Source organism: Anguilla rostrata, chromosome 12 (genome assembly GCF_018555375.3).
Source record: "Anguilla rostrata isolate EN2019 chromosome 12, ASM1855537v3, whole genome shotgun sequence".
In the NCBI taxonomy this organism is placed as follows: domain Eukaryota; kingdom Metazoa; phylum Chordata; class Actinopteri; order Anguilliformes; family Anguillidae; genus Anguilla; species Anguilla rostrata.
In genome coordinates this window covers 16,514,351-16,539,141 of record NC_057944.1, presented here as the reverse complement: position 1 = coordinate 16,539,141, position 24,791 = coordinate 16,514,351, and the positions used below count along the sequence as shown (strand labels likewise).

Genomic DNA, 24,791 nt, shown 5'->3' with positions numbered 1-24,791 from the left:
CCAGGGTGCAGTCTGAAATGGTATGTCTCAAGTCTGTGTGGAAGATGGTCAGGTTTTCTGCTGTCCTGACCAATGGGAAACTTATTCCACCACTGGGGACTGGAACAGACTGGAGACGAGACTTGTGCATACATGTGGGGGAGGGGAGGGGACTGGTGTGTAGAATTTAATGATATTCTGTGAAAGTCAGTTCAGCGATGTATGGAATAGCAAACCCATTCAGGTCAAACTGGAAACCAACCATTCAAAACATCCACCAAACTGTGGTGTTGACATATAGTGAAATGATTAGCCACTGTTTCAATCCATCTTCAAGAATTGAAGTTTCCAGAAGGACACTGTTGCCCAAAGATGCCCTTTCATTATGTTCCATTAAGATTTATTGTTGAAAACAGAAATAAGCACGCAGGCAAAATAAGAGTATAACACAGTGGTTCAAAGCCCTGGGCCCGTATCACGAAGCAGAATCACTACCGAACAATCTAGGACCCGTTTTGAGAAACGGTGGAGTACAGAATGCAAGTAGGCCACTGTACTTTGGTTACGTTCCCCAAGAATCATCCACTGAAGCCAGACTGCAACCACACCTTTTTCCAGGTCTGAATCAAAGCATAATGGAAAAGTACGTTCGAGACGACAGGGTGCATGGAAATAAATCCCTGGAAGAACGCTCAAGAATTTCGTTTAACATGGGGGCTAGTGTAAACCACGTGACAGTCAACGCCCACGCAGTGGCACCTTGGATTTGAGAGACAATGGCACGTAAATTTATTTTGTAATTCGGACCAGAAAATAAAAGCGCTGAACATATACCCATTGGTTTTGTAATACCAAGGTTGTTTTAAGTGAAATAGAACCAAAACACAGTGGAGGCACTAATGTTACTTGCTATTATAAAGCCAGTGCTCTCAGTCATTCAAAATAGGCCTACTGAAACTTTCTTACAAAACAGTATTTCCAAGGAAATTGTAATCGCCTCCAACTACTTGTGTTGAAGAACCGTTTTTTTATTTTCAGTAACTTGTCATTTTGAATAAAAATATGCTATGTTTTAAATTTGAGTCATTTTGTCAACATTTTATAATATTAGGATATTTAATTCGGATATGGCTATTCCCGACAAGCAGATCATTCAAATTCAGTCAATTTAGCTGAAAGATCTGACCATGGTTAGCCCTACTGGCTGCAGTGCTGTGAAAGTAAGCAAGGGCGATGATCTAACCTTGTATGTGTGTATATTATGTGCGTATATATTTCTAAATATACTATATACACATCATAAATGAATAGGATAAAATTAATTATTTTTTCTATGCTTAAAAAAAATCATATGACGCATTGTGACGCATGTCAGCTGACTCAGTACCTCAGAAGGAAGGAGAGGTAGACATCTTGAATTGGAGGGAGAGTGGGGTGTCAGTGAGCAGGCAAGAAAACGCGAAGGCTTGGTAGCTAGCAGGAAGGGAACCCTCGCGGCCCTAAAACCACTATTTGTGTGGAAGGGTGGCATCGGTGGGGGACAGAACGTGAAAGACTGGTAAGGACTTTCCATTCAATGCAATAGAACTCGACCGATCAAACACGGACGAGCCGGTCACGACGGAAAATAAAAATATGTAAGCTCGCATTGCTTGTTAGTTAGCAAGGGCTTGCTGGGGGAATCAGTCGGGCGTGTTGAAAACAAACCTGCGTTCGACAGGGACCATGGGTTCGGGGGAAGGAATAAAATAAACCATATGACGATAAACTCAAAAAGTGATCAAAATTTGGTTTGCCAGATATATTAATATCAAACTAACGTTAGCTCGCTAGCGTTCTGTAATTTCTATACGTGAAATCGCATCACCGTCGATTTCCCCCCCCCATTTCCAGGTCCCGTCTTCTGAAATCACGGTCGTGATTATCACATTCTTAAATAGCTATCTTTTTGCGATACGTATAGTCTATCACTGCAATGTTAAGGGAGTGAGTGTCGTGATGGGGATATCGCCGCGACGGGCTGGATTTCTGCTTCACGTTTTAGCATACACCGGCAGACATGTTGCTTGCCAGCCAGCTAGCGTTATCCTTATCATTCTGGGTGGGTTTTCATTCATTCTGGAAATGAAGATACTGTGCACTGTCTGCTTGCTAGCTAGTGCTGACTTTGTGTGATATGTCGTTAAATTGCTAGCTAACGTTTACCGTGGAATTGGCTAGATTCCTATTATTTGTGTGACTAAACTAGCTAACTGAATTTTTCTTTAAGCTTTTTTATAAACGCCCAAGCGGTGAGTATCTTTAGCATATTAGTAACGTTAGCTGTCCGATCATCAATTATTAAAGGTGTGTTGCATGTATTTCATGTACTAGATTACGATTTTATTTACTGGATATATAACTCTTTATTATTATATATCCATTTATAGTCTATAGCATTATCAGTAGTAGCATTGAAAGGAATTCTGAACCGCCCTAAATTATGTCGTGTGTGGGTGGTCAGTAGTGAAGGACTTCGCAAATATGGAGGTATTTAGACATTTTGATTGATTAAAACAATAGCAATATATAGTTCGAACAGAGATATTCGCATAGTTGCCTACACAAAATGTGGCTATAGTATTGAATTGGCTTTGCTACTAGACCTAAAACATTCCAGACGCTTTTTTCTACTACACACGCGATATGCTGACAACCTGATACAACTTGTATGTGTATCAGTGTGTGTGCACATGCTCCTGCGTTTCTGTTGGTGCAGACCTCCTGTGTGGATAATGTAGCGTGAGTACATGGCATGGTAAATTGTCTGTTTGTTCAGTTTGATGGCAGCCTTTAATTTGGGAAGCTGCCCATGACACTGGGTAAGGATGTGATTCCTGGAAAGGTTCTGTGTGACCTCTCTCAACTCTCAGATTCTGTAGGAGAAATTTTACATTACATTAGCGTGGCAAGCACCTTTGTTTGGGCAAGCCTTCATTTTTGACAGTGTTAAATCGAGCCAGTAAAATATTAATATTAAACTCTTGCAGCCTGTCCTCCAGAATGAAGACTTGCACGCTCCCTTCTTTCCGCGACACGCGGTTAGTGCACTCGCTGCGATGCCTCAGTTTCCCGCATTCTTTCCAGTCTCTCAGTCTTTAGTAGCCCCCCTATCCTCCATCACCAGGCCCAGGTTCTGCTGAGTGTGACTGGGACCTTCTGACATCACCTCAAACAGCAGGGGGGCTGCTGGGAAGTGAAAACCTCCGGGCCGTTATCTGCGCAGGCCAGCTCCGGCTGGCGCTGTTCCAGCTGCGACTCCACAGGCCGCGCTACTGTTTCCGTCCCAACGGCCGTGCGGCTGAACCCGCTCGCGGCGGCCCATCCCCCGAAGCGCTGCAGTCTGGGACTGAAGTCCGCTTCCCTTCGCCTTCCTGTGGAGAGACTGCCGCCAAACCGCACAGGCAGCGTGCGACGTAGAGTCACGGAAGCGGGCGTATGCCGTTTGGAATGGGTACGCACTCGGGATTTTCAGTCTGCGGTACCATACGTTTTAGAATCGCCTCCGCTTCTGTCTCCTAAAAAATTGTCTCTTGATATAAACATAAAGATCGAGATCCCATACAGCCCGGCATTTGAGCTTTGCTCTTAGACTGTGTACATCTGTTGACCGTTTTGGACGGGATGAACATATCAGGTAATTCTAGTTCTCCGTTTGCTGTTGTCTGGACTGTTCAAGGTCCGGTGTTCCACCATTCAGCTGGCCTCTGACGCAGGCTAAGATGGCCGTGATGTACACAGGAGTTCCTGCAAGGTGAATTACCGATGTAACATGTTTCAGTGCTGTGTGCACACCCCCATCGGCTACAGCCAGGTGGACAGTTTAACATCAGTCAGGAAGACCATTAGTCAGATCAAATGAGTTTCACCCCTGGAGGACTGCTAGTTTTGTTTATATTGTTAAATAGGAATGAGTATGGCTGTTTGGCATAATTGTTGTATTTGTATTTATAACCATTTTCTTGGATGGCTACCTTTATCCAGGACAACATAAAAAACGTTTTCATATTACACAGGTAGGCTAGATATGCAGTGAGTTGTTTCAGGTCAGGTATTTTGCTACGTCACTTCTTGTCATATCTTGTTGTTAAGGTTGTTCATCAGTATTCACTCGTTTTGTGTGCTATTGATTGTTCACATGCTTAAGTTGAACGGTTAATGCGTTGTTTAGGTACATGGAGAAGCAGGTCATGTTTTTATCAATTGTACCACTGCTATTGAGACGGTTGTTTGTGTACTAAACTGCTCGGCGAGGTCAGAACGACAAAACAAAGTCCACCAGCAGAGATGACCTTGCGAGCCAGCCGAACTGCACGTTTGCGCGGGGTGATGTCGGTCCAGCTGTGAATGCAGCTGTGGTGGAGTGTCTGTGTGTGCGCGAGGTATCCAGGGCTGCTCTGTGTTTGACTGCACTTCCTGTGCCTTGCTGCTGATCACAGTGGAGAGATCGCTCTGGGGAACTGGCTTCCTCTGCTTTGAGGGTGAAGGAGGTTCTCTGGGTTGTTGGGTGTCTGACAGCGTGCCACTGTAGGCCCAGTATGGCTCCGTGACAGGAGCCATGCAGTGTTATAATCTGAAAGGCGTGCTGTCGACCAATCGGTGAGCGGAACCGTAGACAAGGCCGCAATCTTGTTTTTCCTCTCTCCACCTCCCCCCCACTTTCTTTTCTTCCTCTTTCAGTCTCTCGCCCACTCGCTCTCTCCCGTCCGCCCCTCTGCACCTCTTCCCTCGCGTCTCTCTTTTTTCCCCGTCCTGGTTCGTCTCGCTCTTCCACTTTGCATATCGTCCTCCCCCCGCCTCTCTGTCCCTGCACTCCCGGAGAACAGGGAGGCTGTGTCCCTCCCTCCCGGCTTCCTGTCGCGCAGCCAGGCCGCCGAGCCTATGCTGGCATTTCCTTGGAGCCGACGTTAAGATCTGCGCTCCATATTCAGCATCTCCATCGCCCCCCCTCCCCACTCGCCATACCCTCTCCGCCGTCATGTGTCTGTTTGGGCCTGTTTGTCTACCTCTTCGGGAGCTGTAATTGTATCAAGCTGTATTTATAGACCTTCCTGCGGTTGTAAGGAAGAGGATTAGAAGATCACACTCAGGGCTGATCCCTGGTCTTTCCACCTCATCTCAGTGTAGTGTGTCTGTTTTTGCAACATGGCAAACGGCAGATTGAGAAACTGAATCAGGTCACACACCATTCATTCATATTTGCCGGTTTGTGTGTAGGTGTTCATCTGAAGTGGATGAGTTTGCATCTGAAGCCTGCAGTCTTCAGTGCTGATTCTTCACTGCACAGGACTCTGCACAAGCTGTGCACAGATACTGTGGCTGTATCTGAATCCAGTACCTTCACCTCTCCCCTACTTAATTCCCCTTTGTTTAGATTATGCTGGTATAAATGGCATCCCAATTCTTCAGAATTGGATTCAATTTAAAAATAAATCATAAGTAATTGCTTTCATATTTCTTCAGTTTGGAATCCCCATGACGATATTAGCTGGTGCCATCTCTTCAGCCTCCTCCACCAGCTCAGGAGAGCCCACTGGTGCACGCCCCTTCCCAAATGGGCAGACAGCCTCCATCTGATAGGTCAGAGCAGGAGCTGGCTGACAGCCGCTATCTGATTGGTCAGAGCAGGTGCCGCTATTTGATGAGGTAGTGAACACATTGCTGCCTGAAAACCTCGGTGACGCTATGAAAAGGTTGCGTGTCGCCCTGTGGGAGTTCCAGCCACAGTTGGTACCATGAGGCTTGGGTCCTGCACCTTGGGATACCCAAGCGTATCCAGCGTTTCTGCTGGATACGCCCCATAGCAGCTTGTTTGGGAGCTTCAGTGAAGATCAAGGTAGCCTCATCATTTCTACAAACGTGTGTAGCCTGTAAAAACTAGTACTGAAAATCTGTAAATTTCATTTGCAGTGACAGACGTGCCGCTCCAGGACGGTTCACACTTATTAAAACACATTGAAATGAGTCATCCTGATCCTTCTGGACACATTGCCTGAGAGAGGGTGGAAATCCCAGCACTGAAAACTGGCAAAAATTTGGAGAAAATGGGATTCAATTAAGAAGCCAAATAAAGTTTTTAGTGCCACGGTGTGAGCAGGAGCTTCAGTGTAAGAGAGCCACGCGCTCACAGAGAGGGCAGATTGGGACACTGCGTCCTGCTGTTCCCTGAGCTTCCTGCTGTTCCCTGAGCTTCCTGCTGTTCCCTGATCTGTGCTGTTTTAACGTGGGCCCCAGTGGCTGTGAAAGCACTGTGGATTTAACTGACGTGTCTCCCCCGCAGGAGTTTGCTCACCATGGACCGAGCTGACTGAGACGGCTTCACCATGATTGGAGGACTGTTCATCTACAACCACAAGGGGGAGGTGCTGATCTCCCGGGTCTACCGTGATGACATAGGGTGAGTCTGGGAACGAGGGGTGGGGCTAGGCAGCAGTGGGTGGCTGGGTGGTGGAGGTGCATGATTGGGGAGAGTGTTTGGCTAAGGAATGAACTGGTGGGAGGAGGGGTTGGGAGTGCGTTGCTCAGTAACGGTCAGAGGCGTGATGCAGATGGGGTGCTCTCTGTCCCAAAGCAGAAGTGGGAGTTCCAGGGGAGTGCTTATGTGAACATTTCATCCAGATGTCCCATGATCCTCCATGCTGCAGCATATCTCTGCTCTCGGTCTGTTGGATGCCCCGCCCTACTCCATCCCGGCTCCTGACGCTCCTTCCTTGTCAGTCGTACTGCTGTGTAAGGGGCGGAGTCTCTGTGCCTTCCTGTGTGTAAAGGGCGGAGTCTCTGCCTTCCTGTGTGTAAGGGGCGGAGTCTCTGCCTTCCTGTGTGTAAGGGGCGGAGTCTCTGTGCCTTCCTGTGTGTAAGGGGCAGAGTCTCTGCCTTCCTGTGTGTAAGGGGTGGAGTCTCTGTGCTTACTGTGTGTAAGGCGAGCTGTGCTTCCTGTGTGTAAGGGGCGGAGTCTCTGTGCCTTCCTGTGTGAAGGGGCGGAGTCCTGTGCCTTCCTGTGTGTAGGGCGGAGTCTCTGTGCCTTCCTGTGTGTAAGGGGCGGAGTCTCTGTGCTTTCCTGTGTGTAAGGGGCGGAGTCTCTGTGCTTTAGTGTGTGTAAGGGGCGGAGTCTCTGTGCCTTCCTGTGTGTAAGGGGCGGAGTCTCTGTGCTTTCCTGTGTGTTTGCATGTTTGGGTCTTAGCCGTACATGCTGTGTCCCAGCCTGGTGTGCATATGCGTGTGCGTGTGCGCATGTGCAGGCGTATGTGTATGTGGGTGTATGTGGGCGTTTTGTATCTCTAACCCTCTCTCTCATCTTTCACGTTCCTCCCCTCTCTTCTCCTCTTCCTGTGTCCATACATCCTCTCTCCTCCCCTCTGTTGCTACCTTATTTGTTCATATCCATCTCTCCATTGGCTGCTGTAGGAATAGGTAAGAGCCACATGACTCGGTTAACCTCCAAGCATGGCCGCCCTCTCCTCTACAGCAATGCCTCACTGTCTGCAGAGGGCAATCTGACAAGGCATGGTACAAAGCAATGGCCTGAGCTTGCCTGAGCCCCTCCCAACTTCTAACTCAACCTCCCCACCACGGAGACTGGAGACGGAGTGTGAACACTGTCTCTGTGAGCAGTGGTACTCCATATTTAAATGTTGACAGGAAGTGGAATCGGTGCTCGCTGCAAACATCGTTTCCATGGCTGCCCAGTGCTGCAGCTTCTGTCACGGAGCCAAGGCTGCCTGTGTGTGTGCGTGCGCGCGTGTGTGTGCCTGTGTGCGTACGTGTGTGTATGCGTGCGTGCGCGCGTGTGTGTGCCTGTGTGCGTGCATGTGTGTGTGTTTCTGTGAGTGACTGACAGACAGGAATGCCTCTAGTACATCAACAAGATCCCTGCTTTGCCCTGATTGCTACCTTGTGATTTACTCTTGACTCTTTCAAGGCAGTAATCTTTGGAAGCCTTTGCTTTCTGTTTTTAAAAAGAAATAAAAAATTTTAAAAAACCATTTGCTTGTATTTCTGTAAGGAGTTGGGCTATAAGAACAAATTTTCACAATTTGAAAATGATTTGAATCTCAGAAAAATTGACTTAAATTCTAAAAATGAGCATCCAAAGTGTAAGCAATCTAAACCAAGCGGCCCAACCCGGGCTGCGTGTTTGAAGCTCACTTCCTTGTCTTGTGGAGAAACTTTGCATACTAGTGCCAGTGTGGCTGGCTCCAGTATGGGTGTTTCAGCCACCCGATTCAGTGTAAGTCAATGGTAACAATACGGTCAAAAAGTCCATTTTTTCCCCACGAGAAAACGTAATGGCAAAATGTGTTGTTTCTTCATCTAATGTGCTGATTTGTTAAGTTAGTGTGTTGTTTGGACAAAACTGTAATATTTTGTGGGCAAATTGGGGAGAGCTTGCGTCACTGCTGAGTCATTGTATCTCACACGCTTAGCGGACGACCGGACTTCATGTCCCCACTGCGCATCTCTGGCTCCAATTTGTACAACATGGCAGCTTAAAAATGCTTTTCACCAAGCGCAGTCAGTGGATGACATCACAGTGACTTTGTCCATGTTTTTATATTGCCTATGATCTATACAACTTCAGAAGTGTTTTTCTCCTCCTGACACATTACCCAATGAATGCCCAGGGACCATCCCAAAAAACACAGTTTTCTCTGTGCATTACGCATAGCTAAATCTAACCAGCTCTACATGGCTTAGCCATGTTATACAGTCAACCATTTTTGATTCTTACATTTTATACCAGTCAAAAAAGACTTCACTGCTTCAGCTGGATTCTGCAGTGTTGCTGCTTCAGTGAGTCTCTTCCTGGCTGTGTAAATCTCAGGCGTTGGTGCTGGTACAGTCACATCTCAGATGGATATAGGGCTGAAAGCTGTTGTGGCTCTGTATCCAGGATCTGTGTAGTCAGGGCTGTGAGTGTGGTTTGCAGACTTCAGACAGAGGGAAATGGGAGTGGTCTGTGCTCAGACAGAGGGATGTGGGTGTGGTTTGCAGTCTTCAGACAGAGGGAAATGGGTGTGGTCTGTGCTTAGTCAGAGGGATGTGGGTGTGGTTTTGTGGACAGTAAGTGGGGGTTGAGACATAGCAGTGGGTGTGGGTAGTTTTGCGCACTGAGATTGGTGGTGTCCCCCGCAAGGAATTTACTGTAACAAGGAAGTGTTTACTTGTAAATGGACGAAAAGAAGGCAGTTGTCCAGAGGTAGGGTATGCTTACTCATTCATGAGAGAAGGAGCGTTACGCGAGTGAAAGCGCATGTTCCTGTGCCCTCCACCCCTTTCAACACTGTTTGGAGTAAAAGGTATTTTCAGGCGTGCCTGGGAAAAACGATAACATTCTCTTTTTCCGTCTTTCATACCCTTTTCTCTCCTGTTCTTTATTTGCTACTCACTTTGCTTGGGGTCCTCATTCCTGGTTTGAACTGCTCTCTCGTCCCTCTAACCCTCTCTCTCTCTCCCCCCCCCGGGCCTCTCCAGGCGCAACGCGGTGGACGCGTTCCGCGTGAACGTGATCCACGCCCGCCAGCAGGTGCGCTCGCCCGTCACCAACATCGCCCGCACCAGCTTCTTCCACGTCAAGCGCTCCAACATCTGGCTGGCGGCCGTCACCAAGCAGAACGTCAACGCCGCCATGGTCTTCGAGTTCCTCTACAAGATGTGCGACGTGATGACGGCCTACTTCGGCAAGATCAGCGAGGAGAACATCAAGAACAACTTTGTGCTGATCTACGAGCTGCTGGACGGTAAACCGGCTCCCCGACCTCAGCTCTCAAGCTCCTGATTGGTCTCTGACCTCAGCTCTCAAGCTCCTGATTGGTCTCTGACCTCAGCTCTCAAGCTCCTGATTGGTTCCTGTTCAAAGTTCTGTGCTTCTTACTGGCCTTTTAAGGGTTCTTTCATGAGTTATGCTTCCTGTCCAGCTGGGTTGTGATGTATCACTTATGTGTGCACTTGGAAGTATTAGAGATTTGGTTTTGCACTGATTAAATGTTTTCCATTACTAGCCCTGAATTGGTTCCTAAACCTGCAAATAAGTTGCTAAGTTGCTACAAGGAGCAGCCAGTTGACTGAAGGCAGATTGGTTATTTTTCAGAAGATAGATATAGAAGCGGTGCTGAGCTCATGCTTTATGCATGTGCTGCTCTGCGCTGCTCTGCCACATCACTCTCACGCTCAGCCAGTGAGAAATGTAGGCCACTCCAGGCTGCAGCTGCAGTCCCTTACTGGCTCTGCCTTTTCTCGTTAAATGTTAGTTAAATACCGTGTGCCTTTCTTAGTTAAATGCTATGAGGTCATCTACGGTATGTAAGCAAAATTTCCAGAAAGAATTTGAATAAGTGGCATAAATCTTGTGCAACTCGACATGTAACATTAACACGTTGGTTTTTGGTAATGGATGGAGAAATGCCATCTTGCTTATAGTCACTTTGGCTGCAGAGTTCGTATGTCCACATCCTTGGGGAGAAAAGCAAATGATCCAAACCCTTGAGTTGTCCTCAGCCTGTTACCCGCAGTGAGAGTGCACACTGATGCGTGAGTGAGTGCCGTTTCAGTCAGGTCTGAAAGTGTCGTCTGCGTCGTCCTGTTTCGGCCTGTTTCCTGTCGCGCCGGAGTCATCTCTCTCCCCACCGTTTTCACCGGGAGAACGGGGAATGGAGCCCCCGGCTGCCCTACGGACCGCACCGCGCAGTCTCCCCGGAAGCCATTTTGCTCGTCCGCGTTTTTGAAGCCTGCACCGCCAAAGCGGAGTGTTCCCTCTCCGCGCGCACGCCAGCTGCTTCTGCTGTGCTGTAGTTTTTTTAGGTTTTGATTTTTATGACCTTTAGATGAGAAAATCAAAACCTAAAGAAAATGTAGCGCAGCCAGACTTCTTCCAGAGTCAACTGATGGACATCTCCCCTTTTTTGTCAGTTTTTTTTTCTATTTTTTTCCATTTCTCACTTTGTCGTCTGCGCATTTTTACATAGCCCTAAAAGTGAAACTTAGTAAGTAGTCATGTTTTATGATGATCGTCCCTGTATTCAGCCATTGGATGATAAGGAGTAGTTTTTTTTTTTAAGCATGGCCAGTTTAGTTCTCTGCACTACATTTCTACTTTTCAGAAATGGTTTGGTTTTTGTCCATCCGTTTGGATGGTTTTAATTGGGCCCACAGCTGTGTTATACTGTAACTGGGCAACATCATTTTTAAAAATAGTAACAAACAACATTTTATGACGGGGCATTCTTGGTCATACTGTGCCCACAGAAGTATCAGGATTAGAATTTTTTGGTAGTAAGTTAAGTTGTAGCTATTCTTTCTTTTAGTTCTTGTAAATTTGTTTTTATTTCTGCATTTTATAACCGTCCAATATTTTTCCTACATTTCTTTCCGTTAGTGTGTGACGTTTTAGTACTGCAAATACATAACTCTGGAGTTGCTTTCTTCACTTGCTCCTTGGTTTGAATAATTAGTTGTGAATGCCCATGCTGCTTTTTTGAGTTGTGCTCTTATCAGGCTGTGTTATGATGTGTCGGGGGAACATGTTTCATTGGGCCTTTTGGAAGACCACGCCCTCAAGTGTGAGAAGGGTTTAATGAAGCAGTCAAGGCAAGGCTTGTGTGTGAGAGAGTCCCTCAGCCCGTCTCAGTCTGATGGTTGTATCCCCCTGTAGAGATCCTGGACTTTGGGTACCCCCAGAACTCTGAGACTGGAGCCCTGAAGACCTTCATCACCCAGCAGGGCATCAAGAGTCAGGTGAGGAAGAGGAGCATATGCTACTCGCTGCTCCCTGTGGGAACAGAACTCGCACACACTCCAGTCCCCACGGTGGAACCCATCACCCCAGCCTGCCCAGCCCTGTTTCTGGAGACTGGCCGTCCTGCAGGCTTTCATTTCAACCCTAATCTGACACCTGCCTCTGCTAATTAGCAGCTCAAGGAGATCTGTAGCTGTAGAATGAGGTGTGCTTTGCTAGGGTTGGAGTGAAAACCTGAAGGCCGGTAGATCTTCAGGATTAGCGTTGAGCAGTCCTGTTTGACCAGCTTCAGTGTCTTTCCTTCCACTTTTTTGCTCTGATTGTTGTTGGACAAAGCAGATGATGTCACACCCTGCTATGTTCCATCTGGATGTGTAACTGTTTTTTCTTTCTCTCTCACTGGCCTTCTCTCCTGTATGTGGACTCTGTGGCTTCAGCATCATGTAAGAGGATTTTAATTCTGTTGATTTTTTGAATAATAAATGAATGTTTTTGATGGATATTTATGAACTCTCTAATGAGTTCAGATGCAGAAAATGAGAGCTCTTACAGCAGTGAAGCAGCTGAAAAGACTGAACCCCCTTCTCCTCCACAGACAAAGGAAGAGCAGTCTCAGATCACCAGTCAGGTGACCGGGCAGATCGGTTGGCGTCGCGAGGGCATCAAGTACCGCCGCAACGAGCTGTTCCTGGACGTGCTGGAGAGCGTCAATCTGCTGATGTCTCCGCAAGGTAACGCTGACCCCCGGTGGCCGGGGGTGCACGATGCAGCCCTGTCACAATCCCCATGAAAACTCTGAATCGGGCGAAAGACCCAACTCAGATGCTTAGGGAACGAAGCCAGGCCTGGTTGTAGGCCGAGCGGGAAGATGTGGAAGTGGAAGGTCACATGACCCTGCGCCCTCCTCCTGCAGGTCAGGTGCTGAGCGCCCACGTCTCTGGCCGGGTGGTGATGAAGAGCTACCTGAGCGGGATGCCCGAGTGCAAGTTCGGCATGAACGACAAGATCGTCATCGACAAGCAGAGCAAAGGGGGCACCGCGGATGAGGCGGGGAAGAGGTGAGGGGGCGGGGCCAAGGCACCGCCTGCCTGTGCGGCCGGAGACGAGCTGAAGCGAGTCTTCCACACACAGCAGGGTCTAAGGGCACTAAAGCTCCATTCATACCTCTGAACCTCTGGTATGAAGCCTCTCGACTCTACCTGCCTCCACACTACCTATAAACCTGGGCGTGGTTCTGGTGTCAGTTGGTGGCAAAGCAGCAGGGTTTTGTAATCAAATGGCGCTTTGTCTTTGTTAATTTTTTAATTACAAACGTGAGGAAAATACCAAGATGGGACTTTAAATGACTTCAATGTTTTAAATGCTGAAAGGAGACTTAAAACAAGTATGTTTTACCAGCATTCATCTGGTGACTGAAGCATTATTTTCAGTTGTCTTTTTGTTGTTTGGGTTTTTTTTTTGCTTGTTCTGAGTGTTAATGTCCATTGTATGTGTTGAGTGTTGCGTTCAGTGGTGGTATTTGTGTTCTTTTATTTACCGAGGATTTGATATGTTTGGTATTTTCTCCCCTCTCTCTTGGCTCGCCCTGAGTGAGCTGGGGAGCAGCTGGAGTCTCTCTCACCTGACTGGGCTTGTTCTCACCTGGTCTCATGGCCACGTCTTATCTCTGTGCCTCTTAATGCTAGTGTGTGTATGCGTCCACTCTGCTGCTATGTGTGGCAGTTCCCACAATGTGTGTGTGTGTGTGTGTGTGTGTGTGTGTGTTGTTTTGATTTGTGTGATAAATCTGTATGGCAGCATCTGGAGCTTGCTGTGGGTGCTTGCTGCAGCTCACCCGCATCTGTTTCCGCTCTAAGTTCACGTTTGACTCATCAAAGCCGCAGTCTGCCAAGCTCGGCGTTTCATCATGGGGGATTATCTGCTCCACTGAAGGCACTGCTTCTCTTACCTGCTCCACTGAAGGCACTGCTTCTCTTACCTGCTCCACTAAAGGCACCGCTTCTCTTTCCTCTCGTGTGGAGTCATTCTAAAGGTGTAGCAAGCAGGCATTCCACTGTCTGTGTGGTTCTCACCCGAGTCGTTTCTCTCCCATTAGACGGCAGTGGGGACGTGGTCCCTCTCCGATAGAACCAGGAGCAAAGGCTGGAAAAAGCCTGTCTGTGCGGCCCTGTTATGGCCGTAGTGTAGTGAAGTAGGGTTGTGCTGTGTCTGTGTGCTCTAGGTTCTCTGCAGGATAAGTGACCTCTCTCTCCCCTCAGTCTCCCCCTCCCTCCATCCATCTCTGCTCTTCTCCTTTATCACGTCCTCCCTGTTCTTCCCTTCTCTCCCCAGTAGTGGCAAGCAGTCCATCGCGATCGATGACTGCACCTTCCACCAGTGTGTGCGCCTCAGCAAGTTCGACTCGGAGAGGAGCATCAGCTTCATCCCCCCTGATGGGGAGTACGAGCTCATGAGGTGTGTGTGTGTGTGTGTGTGCGTGTGTGCGTGTGTCTGTGCATGTATGCGCGTGTGTGTGCGTGTGTGTGTGTGTGTGCGTGTGTGTGTGCGTGTGTCTGTGCATCTATGCGCGTGTGTGTGTGTGTGTGTGTGTGTGTGTGTGTGTGTGTGTGTGTGTGCGTGTGTGTCTGTGCATCTATGCGCGTGTGTGTGTGTGTGTGGTGTGTGTGTGTGTCTGTGCATCTATGCGTGTGTGTGTGTGTCTGTGCATCTATGTGTGTGTGTGTGTGTCTGTGCATCTATGCGTGTGTGTGTGTCTGTGCATCTATGCGTGTGTGTGTGTCTGTGCATCTATGCGTGTGTGTGTGTGTCTGTGCATCTATGCGCGTGCGTGTGTGCGTGCGTGCGTGCGTGCGTGTGTGTGCGCGCGCGCGTGTGCGTGTCTGTGCATCTATGCGCGTGTGTGCGTGTCTGTGCATCTATGCGCGTGAGCGTGCATGTGTGTGTGCGCGCGCGTGTGCGTGCGCGTGTGTGCGTGTCTGCATCTATGCACGTGTGTGTGTGTGCGCGTGCGTGCGTGTCTGTGCATCTATGCGTGTGTGTGTGTGCGCGCGTGCGTGCGCGCGTGCGTGTGTGTCTGCATCTATGCGTGTGTGTGCGCGTGCGTGTGTCTGTGCATCTATGCGCGTATGTGTGTGTGTGCGTGCGTGTGTGTCTGTGCATCTATGCGCGTGTGTGTGTGCACGTGCGTGTGTGTCTGTGCATCTATGCGTGTGTGTGTGTGTGTGTGTCTGCATCTGTGTGTGTGTGTGTGTGTGTGTCTGCATCTATGTGTGTGTGTGTGTGTGTGTGTCTGTGTGTGTGTGTGTGTGTGTCTGCATCTTTGTGTGTGTGTGTGTCTGCATCTATGTGTCTGTGTGTGTATGCATGTGTGTGTTGGGCATGTGGTGAGCATACATGTGTGTGTCACTGTGCTGCAGGTACCGCACGACTAAGGACATCATCCTCCCCTTCCGGGTCATTCCGCTGGTCAGGGAGGTCGGGCGCACTAAACTGGAGGTCAAAGTGGTCATCAAGTCCAACTTCAAACCATCACTGCTGGCGCAGAAGATTGAGGTAAGGGGTCAAAGGTCAATAGGGGGCTAGGACAACAAAATAAAGGATTGTACCGCGATGTCCCACTTGTGTGCTGTAATTAGCCACATCCTGTTGTAATCCAGTGCTGTTGCCCTTGGTTCTCCCTTTGCTCAAAGATCAAATGGCTGCTGAACACAAAGTCTCATGTATGCAGTGAGAGACTAGGCATAATTGTGATATCAAGTCATTTTTGTTGTCTCAGAACCTGCTGGTGCGCCTGTCCCCTCCTGTGTGTGAGGCACAAGCTTCCTCAGTCGAGCGCCTCTCTCGATCCCTCCCTCCCTCTCTCTCTCTCTGGCTTCTCTAAGTGTCGTTCTCTCTCTCTCCTCAGGTTCGCATCCCTACCCCGCTCAACACCAGCGGGGTGCAGGTCATCTGCATGAAAGGCAAAGCCAAGTACAAGGCCAGCGAGAACGCCATCGTGTGGAAGTGAGTCACGCTGCCCCTGCCGCCGCCCACCTCCTCTGTCCTCCCCACACCTCCTGCTCCCACCCAGCCTCCTCTGTCCTCCCCACACCTCCTGCTCCCACCCAGCCTCCTCTGTCCTCCCCACACCTCCTGTCCTCCCCACACCCCCTGCTCCCACCCAGCCTCCTCTGTCCTCCCCACACCTGCTGCTCCCTCCCTCCCTGCTCTGGGCTTGTAGCTCGTGTGTTCATTGGCTGCGGCGTGTGTGTGTGTGTGTGTTCCTGCAGGATCAAACGGATGGCAGGCATGAAGGAGTCCCAGATCAGCGCCGAGATCGAGCTCCTCCCCACCAATGACAAGAAGAAGTGGGCCCGCCCCCCCATCTCCATGAACTTCGAGGTGAGTGCCTACAGCCCCCCGCCGGGCCCAATCAGATGCTCGTAGTGTAAAACGTAGCGACGTCATTGGAGGAGTCTGTTGATGACACCCTGCCCCCCCCCCCCAGGTGCCCTTTGCTCCCTCCGGGCTGAAGGTTCGCTACCTGAAGGTGTTCGAGCCCAAGCTGAACTACAGTGACCACGACGTGATCAAATGGGTGCGCTACATCGGGCGCAGCGGCATCTACGAGACGCGATGCTAACGGGCCCCCGGCCGGCGGCGGGGCGGGGGGGCGGGGGCGGGGCCACGGGGGGAGGCGCTGAAACAGTGCAGTCCTGCCAAACCTCTCATTCCCTCCCTCCCTCCATCCTCAAGGGCCCGCTCACACATCACAAAATCAATACAGAGATTCCAAACATTAGAAAAACGTCACGCTAATGCAAACCAAACCGTTCCCGTGGAGGCAGAAGTACAATTAGAAAACGTAAGCGTATAGTATCTGCTACAAACTAAACGCATCTTAAAAAATGAAAATTATGACCAATCTGTGTAAAAGAGATCAGAGATGGCCATTATGCCAGGATGTTTACTCCCCCTATTACCCCCGCCCCCCCTCACCTTGTATCTAATTTCCATTTCAATTTCAGGAAGATGGTCTCAACTTGTCCTTCCTCTAATTGGCAGTCACCCTGTTTGTTGTCTTGGGCACACCCCTCTTCCAAACCATACTTTCTCTCACTGTCCTTCTGTCTTATTGGAGTGTAGCTTATCCTATCCCCTATAACACCAGCCCCATCCCCCTTCTCTTTTAAGCCCCTCCCATATCTTTAGCCCCACCCTCTCTGCTGATGTAATCGTATTATAGGCTGTAGTGTTAAGTAGGTTACTGGACGTATTAATAGTTATACAATTTCCCCCCCTCCCATCATTTTATGCATTTCTTTATCCCTCCCTCAGACCGATGTCTGTGTGTTTTGTATCCAGAATGCTTTGTCTCTCCGTTGAAGGCCTTGTTCCTTTGTTTGTCCTCCTCTTGCCCCTCTTCTTCCTCTAGCTGTATCCCTCATTATAGTTCTAATTCTAAAAATGAAGATGATGATGATGATGACTATTCTGTGGTTTCTGTTTTCATCTCTGTGCTGCGATGTTTCATTCTTGTGACCAAAATTCTCAAATTTATAGAACGCATACAAAGCAACAGAAAAGATGTTTTAAAAGCAAAAAAACAGAGCAATCCCTCTGTATAAAAAGGGTCAACTGAATTACAAAGAGTAGACGGAGCATCTGTGGTCAGTTTTAGTGTCCGTGTGGGAATTTGTCAGGCTGGTCTGTGTGTGTGTGTGTGTGTGTGTGCGTGCGTGCGTGAGTGTGTGTTGCGAAACCCCAGCTGGGTAAGCTCAGCATCTCTCAGGGGCGTGGCTGGGGCAGCTGTGCCTCTTTCCCTTCAAACCGTCCAATGGGGTTTGGAGGTACCCGGTCACGTCTATAAGACACGCCCCCCCCCGGCTAACTGCCGTCTCTCGCCTGCACATTTATCATTCCCATGTCACAAGGTCCATTTAAAGGGGAAGTTAAAAGAGCTTGGGTTAGACAAGACTACGGTCAAGGAAATGCATTCTGTTCTATGGGGAGGAAAAGACCGAAATAATAGTTTGCTGTCTAAATCACGTCGACCGTTAACCTTACATTACAGTACATTATCCAAAATATTCAGTTTTCCTTCTGTCAGTTTCCCTCTTCTGCTCTCTCCATGGTATCGTTTGTCCAAGGCTGCTCAGTGGGGAGATCTGTGAGGGAAGAGGGGAGGAGATCAGCGATTGAGCAGAGAAGGGGAACAGAAGGGATTGTGCGCCGTGTGTGGCTGTGTGAGGGGCTTTCCCCCGTTAGCGCGTGTGCGGTGCGTTTCTGCGCCGGTGTGAGGGCGTTCGCTCGCTGCGCGTTCAGACCAGCCGGCCCCGTTCCGCCTTTCCCTCAGAAACATTCCTCTCTTATCGGCGTGCGGCTGCTGTGTGCCGCACCCCGCGGTCTCCAGCCCCGGCGCCTACAGATTCGCGGCTCTCGGGCAGAGGAGGGGACTGGAGAGAGTAGTGAGCCCGGTCCGGTGGTCAGAGCCATTTTCTACAGAACAGGGCTGAAGGGGAGAGTCACTAAACCCCAATGTTCTTTCCCCTTTACTCTGTCGCCCTCTAATGGCTGTGGTCTCACTGCACTCTTCACGTTCAACACTACAGCCTGTCCCGCTAGTGCCCGCGCCCCCACCACGCCCGAGCACTGAGAGATGCTGAGGGCCCTGTTCCAGGGGGTTCTTCTCTTGCAGCTTCAGTGTTTTGATCTCCATTCAATGACTTTGTGACTGTCCAGTTAATCCTGAATAAAACATTGTATAACCAGCCTTGTCTGAATTATCTTCATTTGGATTTCTGCAATCTCTGCTTTTGATCTTTAAAATGGTTTCAGACTTTTGACATTCCTGAGCGGTTGTGTGGTGTGTGTGTGTGTGTGAGAGAGAGAGAGAGTAAGAGAGAGAGATTGAAGGAGGGGAAAAGAGGTGCTTTGTACCAAGTGTATGGATGTTTTGTAATGTGCATCTGTGGCAAGATACTGTGTTTGTGTTGCAATGATAAGAGTGAATTTTTTTAGTTTTTATTTTTCATATAGAGTGACTTGATTATGTATGCGGGCACTTGGGGAGTGTATCTGGGCCAGGATGCGTATGGGGTATGTCACCTTGTGTGTGTGTGTGTGTGTGCACATTTGTGTATGCGTGTGTTATTGGTAGTTTGTGGAAATGATTGACATCTCAGGCAGGTGATGCTGGCTGACCTCTGCAGCTCAGTTGTAGAAGTCTCCCCAGATGGGTTGACCATAAAACTGCTCTGATCCAGAATCGATGCTAAGTCTATGACTCACCAAAATACCTTCATCACAGTCACTAAATGCACACATCTGATCTCCAGGTCACTAGTTGTCTGACAAATTGATTTTTATCTACAAACTGTAGGCGGAACCATTATGGAGGGTTAGCTTCCCCTGATCTCTTATTTCACTGCTGCCTTTCCTCCCCTCCCTCTCTCATGTGAAACCCCGCCTGTCCCTGTGTTCCGGGGCGAGCGATGGCGCAGGGACGGTTGGGGTGACGGGGCTGAGCTGCCTGCACCACTTCTGCCGTTTCCAGGATTTCTGCCAGACAGGTGGCAGAGAGCCAGCTCAAACGGCTCCTCTGGCCCTTCCAGAGCGGAAGTGCCAAGCCCTGAGGGCCCGGCAGAATCCGTGCACACGAGTCCTCAGTGAAAATACGTGCCCCTCAATGCATACTTTACTAAATGTAAGTGGTAGATGCAAAAATGTAAATGTAAAAGTGGTTTGTCCAGTTACTACATTACGGTAGTCTAATAGTTGGGTGCAAAAATAGTGTTTTTATCTTGTGCTTTTAAGAACGCTTGTATTTTCTTGTTTTTCATGTCTACTTTAATAATGAAGTCTGGTGGCTAATGGCCTTCTCCTCCCTCGGGCGGTCTCCCATGGCAACGCCCAACCGAATGGCGCAAGTGAACAGGTCACTCAGGAGTCCTGACAGCCTGGCTGGGGAGATGCATGCTATGCCAAATATAGTGTCACCGCCAAATTGTTTAACTTTCCCACACATGGAGTTCCGAAGTAAGTGTACTGCAGCATACACATTGTGAACATCCCAGTGGGTACATTCTGATTGTCCTTTCACTGGAATGAGGGCCCAATAAAGACCACATAATATCAGCCAATAAGAAGTCTGCTCTGCACAGTGCCCTAAATATGGCTTTGTATGTGGGTTTTTGTGATTTCACACAAAAAAAAAACTGATAAAATGTGATTGCCAAAATTTCACTGAATCTCTTTTGATTCATTTCATTTGTTATTGTTTAATATTACCCAGTCTTTATTTGGTCCACTTGCAAAAGACTCAGTTGAATGGGAAGTATAGCCTACTCTGTATGATAATTACTTTCTCATATAAAGTTAGATTGAACTTTGGTTTAGTTGGTTGACGGTGGACAATAGCCTCAGCAGAATTTGAGTGACCACAGGGGCAAAACGATATTTCTTATGACCCTTTGGCCAAATCAGTCCTCCAATTAACTGTTTACAGAACTTTCTAACTGTTGGTTTGTTTCCTTTATCAATTGGGATATTGCGGACACATTTTATGTGGGATACTGAGGAGATTATATCGCTTTCACTGGTGATAGCAAAACTTAACCTAAATAACTGTTGGGAAAAAAATATAAGGTCAAATGTTGGATTTAGTTTACAATGAATACGCCATTGTATGCCAAAAACCGATTGTCCCGAGGCTCTATTATGCCTCGGTCAGAGAGATCTGCTGGCTGATGAAGGCAGCCGCTGAATTCCAGGGTTGAACGACACCGAACACTGCCTGCACAGAAGAAACAGGGACCCTTTGTGGCAGGAAGGATCTCCCGCTTGCAAAGAAAATAAGCATTTCTGAAAAAAAATAATAACATTGAATTTTGGCGGAATATAAATTCAACATATTCATTAAAATAGAATAGTAAATGACCAAATCCTATTTATACCGATTTAACCTGACAATCGTGCCTATCATAATCCAAACCGCGAGTTTTTACGAGTTTGCAGCAGGCGTAATTCATATATTTCGGAGTAGCATATAGACGAAAATTAGAAACATATGTGTGTGACTTCTTCGTTGTTTTCAAAGTTTCTTTATTGATTCGATATGACCGGTATTTTTTTTTTTTTTTTTTTTTTGTAGATTCCGTCTTTGTTTAAATCTTTCAGTCCATAGGGAAGAAAAGTTTCGTGCATGTGGGTGCATTTAACTCTGCTACACGGCGCCGGCTGGCAGAGAGGAGAAAGCACTTTTTAGAAACAGGAGGGGCCCAGCTGTCTGATCGACTGCACACAGCTTTAGGAGTTTGACATCTGATCCGTCCTCGGGTCCGGTGGGTAGGGAGGAGAAGGGAATGACGAAAGAGAAGTTAAAAGTAAAGAATGAGTTGGAAAGCTGCTTAACCGAGGAGACGGAAATGAACAGGGAGCTGGATTTGGCCGGAGTTCAGATTCCAGAGGAGGACACCGTGATTGAGAGGGAGGGAGACCCTGCGCGCTCCCATCCAGATGTTCGCAGTAGCTGAGGTGGACTGTATTTGGCCTCAACTGAGTTCAAGTCCTGCGGCGATACTCGTAGCACACGGTCTCGAGAAACGACACGACGGCTTCAAGCAGTAGCCTATCCATCACATTTATAGCGGCTGGATTTAGTGTCTGAAGTATTTAACAAGCAGGCACCCAAAAATCCCGATGGAGTGCCGAGCTTTGAAGTTGCGCAAATGGTCTGGCGATAGCCGGCAGCATACAGGGGTGTGCAGCCTGTGGACATCAGTGATGCTGTTACTGGCGATACTGGATTGGTCTGTGGCTTTTCCGTCCTGGAGAAGGGAAGCGGTGAGTGAGTACACAAAAACGGGCCTCTATGTGAGCCAAAAATGAATGTATTATAAGTAGCCTATAGTGCCTAATGCTTCGGTTATACTCAAGTTTCAGCTACACTGTAGCCAAATTATGTCCCACGTGCAACCTACGTGCACCTTTTGCTTTCACACAGTCAGCATAATTTATCTACTCTCCACCAAAGCAAAAATAAACCAAGTTTTGCCTTTGTGAAGGAAGAAATAGATTTCCTGAACAATGCATTTTACTGTTGTCCAAGAAGAAGCAAGGAGGGAGAGATGAAAAGAAGGGAGAAAGGGAGGAGTAAAAAGGTTCTGAAGGTCATGGGGGGGCTACTCTCTTCACATGTGGGTGACAGATATTTCTGAAGAGAGGGGAGGAGTACGAGTTGTGTGTGTGAGTGTGTGTGTGCATATCTGAGCAAAAGAAGGAAGTAAGTGTTGGTGTTTGGGGTCCTCATGTGGTCAGCGTAATTTAGGATTTAGTCTCTGTTCATGAAAATACCACCAGGTTTTTTTTGTTAGATAAAATACCAGAGTCTGCTGTCTTCCTGTACCTAATATTGCATGCATGTTATACACCTCTTTACAATACTGTCTCCCCTTCACCACCATAAATGAACACATACAACCTCTCTTTGTCTCTTCTCCATTATCCCCTGTCTCAATTGCCATATCTTTCTCTCCTACTCCTCCCTCTGTTTCTCTTGTTTTTTCATTCCCTATTCTTTCTTCTTTTTCTCCTTTCTCCCTGTTTCAACCTGTCTCTCTCTCTTTCCTCCCTTCTCTCTCCTAATGAATCTTCCCTCCGTAGGAGTCAGGACTGACCTCTCTCAGACCCTACGTTGAGCTTTCTGACTCCGTGAACATTTGGTCCAAAGTGACACAGACCCGATCCAAGCGCTATGCCATCAACCCCTTGGGCCACAAGTGGGAACACGCTAACATCACCTACAAGTAAGGGAGGGATGGGGGATGCATGTATGGGGGAATATGGGCTAAAAAAAAAAAAAGTCAAATTATGGGAAATTTAATTTGTACATATTAAAATATTTTAATATTGGGCATTGACAGGTAAACAGATATTATTGTTATAGCCTACAGAACCAAGAAGGGTCCATATACAGTATGATACAGTATGTTCCTCTGTTTCATCCCTTAACTTTGCATATACGTCAGTCTGTACGTCCGTTTGTCTCTTAGAATCACCAAGTTCCCCAACACTCTGAACAAAGATGACACCCGTAAAGCCATCAGCATTGCCTTCACCATGTGGAGCGATGTCTCGCCCCTCTCCTTCACTGAAGTCACCCATCCTAACCGAAGTGCTGACATCATCATTGGTAAGACAGGACATACAAGAGGACAACATTTGAAAAAAAAACAGAGAACATTCTGTCTCGATAAAGTTAAGCTGCTGAAGGAAATTTACTTTTTCAAATGATTTATGATGAAAATATGTGTATTTTCTTTAGCTATTAATAAAATGTTGACATTCACAATCTTGTTTGCCATATTTAGACTTTTTTTTGTTATTCTACTCTGGCTTTTGATCATTGTCCTTAAATCAAGTATTTCCTATTGCGTTCTATTCTTTTGTATTCTGCTCTGCTCCCTATAGAATTTGTCCAGTTTACAGAAGCTTCATTAGTTCAATGAGGACTTAATTGGAAAGGGGATAGGGAAGGAGATCCCGTACTGTTTATTCAGTCTGCTGAGAGAGCTGCTCATGGGAGTCGGTGTGGGGAGTGGCTATGTTAATACATGCGTGTGTACAGTTGTACTGCAGCACCCTGGTGTATGTTTCTGTGTGTATCCAGGCTTCTACACCTTCAACCACACAGACTGCTGGTGGTCCCCACTGCACCCCTGCTTTGACGGATTAAACGGAGAGCTGGCTCACGCTTTCCTCCCCCCGCGCGGGGAGATCCACTTTGACAACCACGAGTTCTGGATACTGGGGAAATCACGCTTCAGCTGGAAACAGGGTAGCGTGTCCAATCTATTCCAACCCACCCTTCGCTCACACCTTTTAGCACAAGCTCAGGTGTGTATGCCTCTCTCTCTTCCCCTCAGGTGTGTGGCTGAATGACCTGGTCCAGGTCGCTGCCCATGAGATTGGCCACGCCTTGGGTCTGTGGCACTCCCGAAATCCCCAGGCATTGATGCACCCCAACGCCACATACACGGGACAGCGCAGCATTTCTCAGGATGACATCTGGGGTATCCAGCGCCTCTATGGTAGGTAGCAGGTGCTAGGATATTACCCAGAGTACAGGGTGGAGGGGAGGGGGGGCAGGGGGTGGCAATGCTGAGTTTGACCATAATTGTTGACACAAAGGTGCTACGTATGTATTTCAGAATTGGGAAAATTTGTTTTTTTGTGGTAATGTGAACGTTTTACTAGTTATGTTTGAACTGTTGTTATTGTTGTGGCCAGAACTGTTGTGGCCAGAATGAGAGAAAGGGCTGTATCTTAAAATTTGTGTGTGTGTGTGCGCGCATTCATGTGCATGTGTGTGCACGCACGTGTGCCTGTGTGTGTTTGTGTGTGTTTGTACATGGACAGGCTGCGAGGACAAGAGGCGGGTGTGTGATCCGTGGGCTCGGCTGGGCTTTTGTGAGAGGAGGAGGAGCTTCATGAAGAAACACTGCCCTCGTCGCTGTGACCTCTGCCTTGGTGAGATCCCTAAGGGCACAGCACAGATTTACACACACACACACACACACACACACGCATGCACACACACACACACACACACACACAGCCAGTTTGGGGTAAATAACACCCTGGAGCTGGTTTGGCCCTCGGCTTTGTCACCTCAGACCCAGTCTAAATCGGGTGAGTAGACCTCACAGATGCTCTCCTCTGTCCCTGGTATGACGGTTTCACACCCCAATGGGGACTGTATTACCCTTTTAACATTTACCCCCGGAACCCCCCGTGCCACCGCTTCATAGCTTATCTCTCTTTTCTCTCTTACTCTGTTCTTCTATGTAACGGGGTACAGAACCTCTGGAGGATGATACCACGCCGACATCGCCCCCGCCAAACATCAAGACGAAGCTGGTCCCCCGGGGGAAGGTAGTGGGCTTCCGCTGCGGGGCGAAAAATCCCAGAGGGCCCCCAAAAGTCAGGTACTGGAACTGTACACAGACACCCTCTTCATCAGGGCTGCTCTACTGCGGCCTGGAACAGCAGCGCACATGTCTCT

General features: G+C 48.2%; 2 protein-coding genes across 2 annotated transcripts in view; both read left to right on the top strand.

Moving 5' to 3' along the window:
• The first annotated feature begins 1,358 nt into the window (after nucleotides 1–1,358).
• ap2m1b (adaptor related protein complex 2 subunit mu 1b) lies at nucleotides 1,359–18,498 on the top strand. Its single transcript, XM_064302361.1, has 12 exons — nucleotides 1,359–1,537; nucleotides 6,299–6,415; nucleotides 9,490–9,755; nucleotides 11,666–11,748; nucleotides 12,187–12,192; nucleotides 12,345–12,480; nucleotides 12,663–12,807; nucleotides 14,081–14,203; nucleotides 15,166–15,301; nucleotides 15,654–15,751; nucleotides 16,018–16,129; nucleotides 16,236–18,498. Exons 2-12 carry the CDS (start codon nucleotides 6,342–6,344, stop codon nucleotides 16,368–16,370), a joined length of 1,314 nt encoding a protein of 437 aa, XP_064158431.1. The 5' UTR covers nucleotides 1,359–1,537; nucleotides 6,299–6,341; the 3' UTR covers nucleotides 16,371–18,498.
• A 119-nt stretch (nucleotides 18,499–18,617) lies between these two features.
• Nucleotides 18,618–24,791, top strand: part of mmp23bb (matrix metallopeptidase 23bb) — a 7,983-nt gene continuing 1,809 nt past the window's right edge. The window contains exons 1-8 of the mRNA XM_064302355.1: nucleotides 18,618–19,765; nucleotides 20,880–21,571; nucleotides 22,391–22,533; nucleotides 22,780–22,919; nucleotides 23,397–23,564; nucleotides 23,653–23,817; nucleotides 24,146–24,256; nucleotides 24,588–24,714. Coding sequence (XP_064158425.1) covers nucleotides 21,428–21,571; nucleotides 22,391–22,533; nucleotides 22,780–22,919; nucleotides 23,397–23,564; nucleotides 23,653–23,817; nucleotides 24,146–24,256; nucleotides 24,588–24,714 — 998 coding nt within the window. The 5' untranslated portion in view covers nucleotides 18,618–19,765; nucleotides 20,880–21,427. The remainder of the gene's footprint in view (nucleotides 19,766–20,879; nucleotides 21,572–22,390; nucleotides 22,534–22,779; nucleotides 22,920–23,396; nucleotides 23,565–23,652; nucleotides 23,818–24,145; nucleotides 24,257–24,587; nucleotides 24,715–24,791) is intronic.